At 45.9% G+C, this 10,576-nt stretch overlaps 1 protein-coding gene across 1 annotated transcript in view; it reads right to left on the bottom strand.

Moving 5' to 3' along the window:
- Positions 1-593: 593 nt before the first annotated feature.
- Positions 594-10,576, bottom strand: part of LOC121717888 (activating transcription factor 7 interacting protein) — a 44,447-nt gene continuing 34,464 nt past the window's right edge. Inside the window, 14 exon segments of the mRNA XM_042102594.1 lie at positions 594-1,198; positions 1,200-1,306; positions 1,769-1,839; positions 2,796-2,891; positions 3,147-3,204; positions 3,721-3,764; positions 3,945-4,676; positions 5,243-5,313; positions 5,474-5,550; positions 6,987-7,061; positions 7,236-7,373; positions 7,803-8,008; positions 8,229-8,655; positions 9,667-10,243. Of these exon segments, the coding sequence (XP_041958528.1) occupies positions 772-1,198; positions 1,200-1,306; positions 1,769-1,839; positions 2,796-2,891; positions 3,147-3,204; positions 3,721-3,764; positions 3,945-4,676; positions 5,243-5,313; positions 5,474-5,550; positions 6,987-7,061; positions 7,236-7,373; positions 7,803-8,008; positions 8,229-8,655; positions 9,667-10,236 (3,099 nt within the window). The 5' untranslated portion in view covers positions 10,237-10,243 and the 3' untranslated portion in view covers positions 594-771.

Genomic DNA, 10,576 nt, shown 5'->3' with positions numbered 1-10,576 from the left:
CAAGTGAGGACCTCTGTGTGGCAAACTGTATGGCAAACTGTGTGTGTGTGTGTGTGTATATATATATATATATATATATATATATATATGTGTGTGTGTGTGTGTGTGTGTGTGTGTGTGTGTGTGTGGAGGGGGGCTGTGGCATACAGTACTTGACGGTTTCCTAATGCATGAAACCAAACCAAAAAAGAACACTGGTCCCAAGTTGCAAAACAGGCTATACACACACACGTACACACACACGCTCTATAGTCGCCACTACACCACAGAGGTAACCTCTCCCTTGTCATGTCTCATTGATGTTCACTCATTCCTCGACAACAGCAGGAAAGGAGGGGGGCGTTTGGTGGCTGACAATCACAACCGTTGAGACAAGCAGCGACATTTCAAGTGTCCGCACTGCCATATTCTCCCATGCTGACCCCTTACTTTAAAAATAAATAAGAGAGAGAAAGCATATTCTTCTCAGTAATGTGAAACTGTCCATCAGTATATAAGCTGTCCAATCAGTAAGCATTCCAGAGTCTGTCCCTTTTCCCTTGTTCTCTCCCATGGTCTGCCACTCCTGATGTTTTTAAATCGGTATATTTTTCTTGGTTGGGTCGCACAGGCAGTGGAAAAAAAAAAAAAAAAGTTTAGATGAATTCCTGCTCTCTCTTCCCCCTTTTGCTTATCATAGGCAGCTACGAGACACTAAAATTCCCAAACTTTGTTGGTGTCTTTTACTACTACAATCCTCTCCCTCCCATCTCCCTCTTCCCAGTTTTCTCTTCAGGCAGAGGTGGACGACGCTGCCGCTGCCACAGCAACGTTGGTCTGCGCCGCCCCGATGACGTCGGTGCACTGCGGCTCGCAGAAGGGCCCGAAGCGGCCGTGTACATCCCGCCCGCGCACCGCGAAGTAGTACGTCGAGCCCGACACAAACTGCGTCAGCGTGCAGGCCATAGGCAGAGGCAGCGCCTTCACCTCGCCGATCTTCTTCCAGTGCGATGCGTTTCCTGTGGCGGCGGAGGCGCCGCCTGCTGCCGGCGACTCCTGGTGGTACGCGTAGAGGTGGTAGGAATCGACGGCGGCACAGTTGCGGTCGGTCTCGGCCACGCACCAGGAGAGCACGATACCGTTCTGGCTCTGCACGCGCCCCAGCTTGAGCTGCGGCTGCTGGGGAGGGGAGGTGTGGGCGGCATCGGGCGGGAGGCGGGGGGGGGGCAGGCGCCGGGGGCAGGGGCGGGAGAGGTGGGGCAGCGGAGGAGGAGGAGCAGGGAGGGGTGGAAGAGGAGCTGCTGACGCGCGATTTGGAAGGAGAGTCCTGTGGAGGAAGAAGAGGGGGAGGAAGAAGAGGGGCAGAGAGAGAGAGAGAGAGGGATTTAATGTTACATTAGCCATAATGACAATTACACCAGTAGCACCGCATGAGACAGTGTGTAATATATTAAATACTACCTGACTTACTAATATTGCCACAATTATGCCAGGTATGTACAGTACAGTACACTCTTCTATAGTCTATAATGGCCAAAACCTTTTCACCACTCTACTGGTAGACAAACATTCCTGTTGTAGTTCATTTGAAGCTCAGTTCACGCCAGATATTAGATTTTTTTTTTTTGTATCATTAATTTCAATTCAATTTATTGTGCTTATAGAGCGCCAAAACATTACACATGTATCATGGCGCTTTGCAGAGTGTAGACAATCAGAGAAAAAGAAAGGAAGAAAAGAAAAGGGTAACAGGGGCATTTCATTATAATGTTGCAGTTCCTCAACCTACCAGTGGGGGGCGGTGGTGCACTGTGAGCTGAGGCCGCTGGTTGGTCTGAGGTGAGGCTCTGGCAGAGTTACCTGAAACAGTAAATGAGCACGTAAAACATCAAACTATTCATTCAACTTAAACCCACCATGCAAGGCTGTGACAGAAATAGACGACCACACAAAGGATGAAAAGAATGCAAATTAGATGAGATGAGGAGTTTGAGATAAGCCTAGCAGACCCTGTGCATTTTTTAGTCGCATACGACTAGGTAACTCGCATTATACACTTCAATTGGACGTGATTGTTGTGGTCACACTGTCTAAGAATTCTGACATAATGTTAAAAAATTATTGGACTGGAGTTTATCGTTCATCTCTAATCAGGCTTCTTGAGCCTGCTCAAACTACATGTTTGTCGGATCCAACGGATTTAGGGCTAAAACAAGGTCAAAATCGCACAATGTTTGCTTGGCATTAGAAAGAGATGCAAACTCTTGACTTTCATCTAGAAAAAGTACAAAAGGCGAATAATTGACAGTAGATTTGCGGTCACCCTAACACCACTAGACAGAGGGAGGAAAGTGAATGAGAGAGACGTGGACAAACAGAAATAGAGAGCTAACCGATAGGTGAGAGAGGAAGAAAGGCTCAAAGGGGATGAGAAGTGATTCAAAGGCCAGAGCAGCTGCTACATCCACACTTATCGATTTGTATTGTCGGAATTAATACAATCTTGTCACAGAGTCGAGAAACATCAGAGCGACAAGGCAATAAGGGTTTCTCGGTCATCGTTTTCAGATGTTTGCAGATTTCACTGCCCATATCAAACAATTCTTGATCTTACAATGAAAACGAGGCCAAAAGCGTTTTCAAATTGCTCCGCTTGAGGAGCTGGAAAACATCGGAATACTGTAGATTAGAGGCGCAAACCTATTAAAAAGTGTTTCCGATTCAAACGAAATCGACATGTGTGGATATAGCCACAGAGAGAGAGGGAGAAAGAGAAAGAAAGAAAGAGAGAGGCAGAGAGGAGGTGGGGAACACACCAGAGGAGGGGATGAGAGGTGGAGGAGGCCTACTTGGACGTTGGTTAGGAGTAGCAGATGCAGCCACTGGAACTGGGGCCTTCTTCATGCCAGTCACTGTAAAAAGACAGAGAAACGATCGACTTATTTAACGTAAATGTAACGTTATTTAGGTACATTAATTCTTAAAATTACATAACACTACACTACTATAGATAAAAATGAAATGAGGTGCCAGGGCATAGCTAACAAAAATGTTACGTTATTCGGGTATGTTATTAGTTCAAAGACAATCAATTCAACCAACCAAGATAGTAAAAGATAAAAAATAAAATGCAACAGCAGTGAATAAACTGGAAGTAAAGTCTTTACCTAGAACATCGTCATCATCCTCAGTCAGATCAATCACGGAACCCGCAGGTTTTGCAGGCTGCAGGGGGGAGAGAAGAAAATAAGGATGAATTTAATATGGACCCTTTCAAGAGAGTTCCATTATCAGCATCATAGTTGGCCCCACAAGGCTTCCGTTTTAACGTTCCATATGTTATCTTAATGCAGAGGAAGTAGATTGGGGCCCAAATAGAACGTTCAAGCATTGTTTTTGTTTTTATTGTTGAAAGGGTCTATAATGAATGTGGCCCATTGTGACGTCACGTAAAACAAGATTACACACCAATTTGACAGATGAGGAAAGCATTGGCAAGTGGCAACCCAGTGACAACCCAGAAACATACAAAGCAGGTTTATTGCACTACGACAATGACACTGAATGACATCCGAACTGAACGGAACATCACTGTGAAGCACCTTGTATTACAACCTTGTACGAAAGGTGCTATATAAATAAAGTTTGATTGGGGATCAGACTAATCTGAAAGCACATTTTATGTGTGTGCAGTTCTAGAGATTGATATTGCTGGATGACGGACGAGTGGCGAGTGGTTACCTGAGCTGCAGCTTTGACTGCTGTGCTGCTTGTTGCTTGATTGTCTGTGGAAAAGAAGGGACAAAACAGCATTACTGAGAGCTGTCAGCAACTGAAATAAGTACGGCTTGTGTGCATTGTATGGCTTGTGTGACAGAATCAAAGGCTGAGAATCCTTCAAACTTGAATGTGTAAAATCTGGTTCTGAATCATAACAAAAATGCTCACACACACACTAATCTTACCTGTCTTTGAGGCCATGGCACTAGCTGCCGGTGTGGCCGAAGCCGCTGCTCCTGTTGCCGCAGGAACACTGCTAGCCGGGTTGGCTGAAGAGGATGTGGCAACTCCAACAATAGCTGCGGCGCTCTGGGTAGGCGCACGGGCCGTTGTCACGGAAACAACCCCTCCTGCCCCGCCGTTCTGGTGCAAGGCTCTGGCCAGAGTCACCGGCGTTGGCGAAGCCACTGCCGGCGAAGCAGACACGGCAGCCATCGCTGACTGCACCACCTGGGTGGTGGCGCCTGGGGTCATCGCCATGGTCGCAGTCGTGGCGCCCAGGGCAGCCTTGGGCTGCAGGATGTAGGCGGTGGTGGTGGTGGTCTTGCCGTTGGTCAGCGAGTTGGTGACCGTTGCCAGGGAGGTGACTGGGATCATGGCCCCGTTGGCGACGATTAGAAGGGGCTGGCCGTTACTCCCCTGTGTAGTCTTCAACAGCAGCGCCTGAGTCTGGCCGGGCGCCACCGACTGGACCGCGCCTTGGGCCACCTGGGCCTGGACCTGCGATAGCGTGGTCGCGGCGACAGGAGCGGAGGAGGTGGTGGCGTTGGTCGTGGCAACGGCGGCAGTGCTGGGGGTGGCGGTGGAGAGAATCTGGATCATGGGCGCCGGGGCAGCAGCTGGTGATGCCAGCGGTGATGCGGAGGTGGTGGGTGTGGCGGTCGGGGTGGAGAGAGGCTTGGGCCGCATTGGAGACCCTGGGGGAGGAGACGAAGGATAACAATTTTAGAATAAAGTTTGAGTGGAATTGTTTCACTTGGACTTCCCAAGTGAGTTTGATACTACTACTACTACTACTACTGGTGGCGAGGATGAAAATTAGGCTGATGATGAAATAATGATTGTAATTTGTTGTTTGTAATTATGTGAACCCAGGAATATCATTGAAACATACTATTCCATTTGATAAACTGGTACTGCAGCTAGCTTTCCATATTTTGAGATATTTTAAAAGCAATGGTACGGTCATTTTGTAGAAAAAGCCTTTAATATGACAGTTATGCTATGTCAGAGCCCATCTATTAAATTCTTTTGCTAGCTTATGCTTAACCATTACGGAAACAAACCAAGAAACAGGGTTAAAAAATTACTCAGCTGAAATCAAAATCAGGAGATCGTAATAATTGTAGAGATTGAGATTTAATTAGACGAATCCATTTAAAAAATAAAAAACGATGCCTCAATTAATTAACCAATAACTTCTACAGAGCCTGACACATGACTGGGTAATGCTGTTCTCAACCGAGTCGTCGAGTCGGCTTACCTGCTGAGATAGTGGCCACCCCCGTAGGGCTCTGGCTAGCTCGCTTCTCATCAATCAGCGCACGAACGGTTCTGTGGAAAGGGCGAGATTAACGAGAAGGAGAGAGAGAAAAAAAACGAATCAGTACTATTTTGAAACGAGGTCCACGACCAGGCATAAAAATAGAGACAAAGAATAATCCTGGTCCACAAACTAAGAGGCCAAGCGTAGTAGTCTTGTAAAGCAACGTACCTAATGCCATTGTTAATACCAGTAGTAGCAGCAGCAGCAGCATTCACTTGGGGTGCAAGTGGGGTCTTTTTGAGCGCCTGAAACGATAAAAAAGTACGGTCAAGTATGTCAAGTATATCAATGTAACCGCTAAATAATAAAAAAATCTATATGATTATTAATGAATGCAAAGCTTTGTGGCTCATCAAATCCTTTTCAACAAGAGGAAGAGCATTTTGTCAAAGCGATCCTTAAATTTATCCTGGCTTCTGAGTTTAAGATCAAAGAATTTATTTGAAGCTCCATGAGATCCTCTTGCTTAGACCGTTTTCACTGCGCAGTCTGTCCTCCTCTACTTTTGAGTATTACCGTCTTCCTTCAAGGAAGAACACGAAAAAGGTAGGTTTTTGAACATTCTAAGTTCCGCAACAATTGAAGGTTCTAAAATTCTATGTTGAATTCAATGAACCCAGATATTCTTTAGAACGTTCATTTCTCAACATACCCGTCACACCAGTGTGACGGTACTCCTTTAAGGCACAACACAATGATGTTCGATGAATATTATATCTTGTTTTTTCTCTCCCCTGAATTGCGCCAGTTGCCCCTTGTGCAGAACACTTGCAATCGGGCAGGAACAAGCTGAGGGTATTTGTGAAAATATGAAAATCTGATGATGGGATTAAGTTCGCCAGTTTCCTCACAAGGATGGCGAGACAAGCATAGATGCCAGACGCTACAAGGTATTAATGATCCGTAAGAGAGGGGAGGCCAAAGGAGGATGGGGTACTGTAGGCTTGCATCTAGTCTCTGGGGGAGACCACAAAGCAGGGTACTGGTAAACAAAGGGTTGGTCAGAAGAGATCAAACAGTACTGAAGAGATTGAGTAAGGTCATGACAACTTTGAATGTCAAGAAGATTTACCACTAGTGTGAAAACGCCAAAGAACTGAATGTTTTACGTGTTAACAGAAAATCCATCCGGCTATCACCCTAGGTAGGGTTAGAGGGTTATTTTTTTTTTATTTTTTTTTATGTAGCTTCATTGCACACTCTAAAAGGGATATGTAGAGTTTATTAAGACCAAAGGTCTTTTTCATTGATGTCATTAATTGGTGCATTTAATTAAAAGGATTTTGGCAAAAAATGTAAACTTACTTTTGGATCTTATTGATAGTAATCCGCCTTTTCATTTAATGTTTTGCTTTTTCATTTTCACTGATTATGTAACATTTATTCAGACACAAAACTTTCAGTGTTCAAATGCAGTGAACAAAATTTAACTGATATTCCAATTGTAATTTTATGTTCATTTTGTTTACTTGGATTAGGATTATTGCTGGGTTTTACTGGGTTTTTTAGTCTTCAGGGACATTTGAGACAACACTTTTGTGTGGCTTAAGAGGTTCGCAAAAAAAACCCCCTTGGTATTGTAAATCTCGTTTAGATTTGACATTATCCAGCAATAACTGCATTCAATTCTTTTAGCTACATCGAACCTAAATTCCGCACTGGCATCAACCAATTCACTCACCTCTTGGACCTTTCTGCTGTTCTCCGATGCCTGGTTAGCAGCTCCAAATTTCTTGACTAGTCGGGCGATTCTGGCCTAGAAAATTGGGAAAAGTGAAACATAACGTTAAATAATCAAAATGTCACAGAAGACAACTCCGAGATAACTATCGACAACTAGCGGTGGTGCAGTCATACTGAAACTGTGGCCTCACTTGTACCTGCATCTGTTAATCCTTCAGACCCATCACTTCACTTGAACACGTCTCACCTGTAGTGTGTTGAGCGTGCCCTGGTGCTTGGTAGCACAGTCGATCTTCTCCACTCTCTCCTTCAGCTCCTGGAGAGTACGGTCGAACACGGTCAGCTCCAGCACGCGAAGCCGCTCCTCCACGAGCTTTTGCACCACCTGAGATGGAGCGAGGGATAGAGAGAGCGAGAGAGAGAGAGAGAAGGGTGGTGAGGGCAGGGATAAAGAGAAAAAGACAGCAATGTGAGATCAAAGCTAAGAAAATGCACAACGTGTGAAAAAGGAAAATATACCATTTTTGAACAATGTTTTGTCACATCAAACTATTTCGACACATCATAAGCAGGATAATACAAACTGTACTGCTTTATCTACACACAGCACAACAAATGGTAAGGATTGATTTAAATTAATTCAAGAATTTTAAACAGAACTTTTATAAAATTCAACATTCTGACGACCCCACTCCAGCAACAAAACAACAAACACAAAAAAAAAAAACATTACAACTGTACAACATTACATAGCGTGTGTGTGTGTGTGTGTTGACGGCTTGGCAAATATCTGTGTCCAACGCTTCCTACTGACCTTCTCAAGTTTCAGGCGGCTGCCAGCAGCACCCTCGGTGATCTTGAGCTCTATCTGCGCTTCTACCTCCAGTTCGAGGCCCTCCACCCTCGGCCGCTTGCCCCCCCTCTCCTCCTCTGTGGTCGCCTCTCTCGCCTTCTCTTCGCTCTTTTCTCCGTCGTGAGACAACGTCCGCTTCTTGCTTGAGGATGTGGCATCGGTGGCTGTTTTGATGGAGGGGGGTTAAGAATTAGGAACAGTATTAAATAGTGAAGTCGTTGCCAACTTCGAAGTTAATGCCCGGTTGATTACTCCCCATCTCTTTCTCACTTCCTCTATTATATGACAAAGTGCAACAGTTGTGGTAAATAACATTACAAAAAAAAACAAAACAAAAAAACACGTTTTTCCCTTTTTGGGCCCGAGGTGTCGAGGCGACCTTTCACCCACCTGCTAATTCTGTGGGGCTGGACGATCGAGAAGCCTTTCCCTCATTCTTCTTCTTCGACTTTGTCTCACCCTCCTCCTCCTCCTCCTTTTTCTCATTCCCTTTCTCTTTGTCCATATCCGTGTCTACCTCCATCTTTTCCTCTGTCTTCTCTTCATCCTGCTTGGCTTTCTTCTCCTCTTTCTCGGCCACATTCTCTTCCTCCTCACTGAGGAAGAGGAAGCCCTCCTTTACTTCCTGGTCAGACCCCTGTGCTGCCAACGTTGTCGGGGAAGAAGCTGGAGACGGAGATGACCTTTGACTCTTAGACGTGGTCTTTTCTGTCTTTTCCTTGGTTTTGCCGGAGTCCGCTGTGGGCTTGGCGTCTTTCTCGACCCCTGTCTTCTCATTTGAGGATGTGGATGGGCTGGCTGATGAAGAGGACTTCTATAAAGTCAAAGGAGAGCAAAAAATATGAAAGAATTATAACGACAAAAATAAATCCATCAGTAGTTCCATCTTCAGTGCACCCTTGATTTTTCTCAAGTTCACCTTTGATTTAATGTCACAGCCCCCCGATTAATAGAATAAGAAGAAATCTTTTGAACATTCCGCAACAATTCAAGGTTCTAATATTCTATGTTGAATTCGATGAACCCAGATATTCTTAAGAACATTCATTTTCCAACACCTTTAAGGCTTAACAGAATAAGAAAAAATCTACAGGCCTACAGCCATTACTGTTGCAATTATACAGCTATAATTGCTGCCTTCATATCTGTTATTACCGTTACTGTCCCTCAGCCCACTGAGCATCAAGCTTATCTAAGACGTTACAACACTCTTTCAATGGAAGCCATTAATCAGACGTTTATTGGCCCCAGAGCAAGTTAGAGCTCTAATGTGATTCTCTAGAGGCCATTGTTCTCACTGGGTCATTAACTAATTGGTCAATTTTGCATCTCCACCCCGACATGACGTACACATGTCCCGGGGTGCTCAGGCGTGTAAAGTGTCCACCCCTGATTTTGGAGAAGGTTTGATTTACAGCTACCCTACAGCTCCACGGGCAGCATTTGCTTAATCCGCCCCCATGCTGCAGCAAAGGCACTGAATCCATGAGCCTGATGAGACCATCTTAAGACCCCAAACTTTTTTTTGTGCCCCATGAACGAGACATATTAGCACAGTTTAAACAACAAGAATGTTTTTGTGCCTCAAGTACCCATACTAGGCACCAGCTAAGACTGTATCCATTAGATCCCGTAGAACAGATTCTGTGTACCATTTACTGGGCACTTACTAATCGACCGCATTAGATTATATTGCGGACTAGGCAAAACCACTGTTTTATCCATGCTGGTCGCTTCGATCCAGCATCGTTTGAGCTGATCTCTCGGACACTAGCTATGGTCCATTCCGCCCCATCTCCGCCCCATCTCCGTCCCTTCTACACACCTTCTCTTTCTCCTTCTCTTTCTCCGGCTTCTTCTGCTTCTTTTTTTTCTCCTCCTCCGCCTCTTTGCCTTCAGGGGAGGCCTCCTCTTTCTCCTTTTCCTTGGAGTCGTCTTTGGCCTGCTCCTTCTTCTCGCTCTCCTTCGGGCCGTTCTTCGTCACCGCCGCCGAGGGCTTGAGGCTCTGGGTGGACGGAGAGGGGGACCGGGACAGAGACAGTCCTAGGTGCGGAGACGCAGAACCGGAGGCGGGGGTGGCGGGGGCGGGCGAGTTTGAGCTCGGCCCGTTGACTGTGGCCGTCTTCTCCCTCTCCTTTGTCTTCTCTTTCCCTGGTTCTTTGCTTTTCGCCGTGGCCTTCACACAGTCATCAGAATGCGTGCCGTTCACCATAGGTGCCGGGGTCGTCGAGGAAGTTGACGAAGACGGCGACGACGAAGGTGGGGTGGCGGCGTTTGCCGATACTGACGACAGGGTGTTGTGGAGAGCTTCAAGCTGCTGTCGATCGCTTGCCTTCATGGTTTTTCGGGCGCGGAAGATTTTCTTTTGCGGCTCCTCTGGAACGGCGACTTCCATTTTTCACCTAAGAGAGAGCCAACGAGAGAGACGGAGAGAGGAAAGGCGGATGAGAGGGGAAAAAACAATTGTCACACACAAACCTCTATTAGTAACATGAGCCCTATTGACACACCTCTATTAGCTTAAACAGCCAAATTATTTGACAAGCGGCTAACAACTGCTGAGGATCAATGCTCCGGTGAAGCTAAACTAACAAGGTCAGTGACTATCAACTTCCATGCCTGCAGTATCTGATCTCTTTCACTAGGGGGCACTACAAAACCTCTGCAGTCACTCCCCCCTTGTTTTTCCCCCCCAGAACCTTCTCTTGGCCTAAAACCAGCTCAATCTAACCATG

Source organism: Alosa sapidissima, chromosome 9 (genome assembly GCF_018492685.1).
Source record: "Alosa sapidissima isolate fAloSap1 chromosome 9, fAloSap1.pri, whole genome shotgun sequence".
NCBI classification, from domain to species: domain Eukaryota; kingdom Metazoa; phylum Chordata; class Actinopteri; order Clupeiformes; family Clupeidae; genus Alosa; species Alosa sapidissima.
The sequence above is the reverse complement of the archived record's forward strand: the minus strand, read 5'-3'. Positions and strand labels throughout refer to the sequence as shown.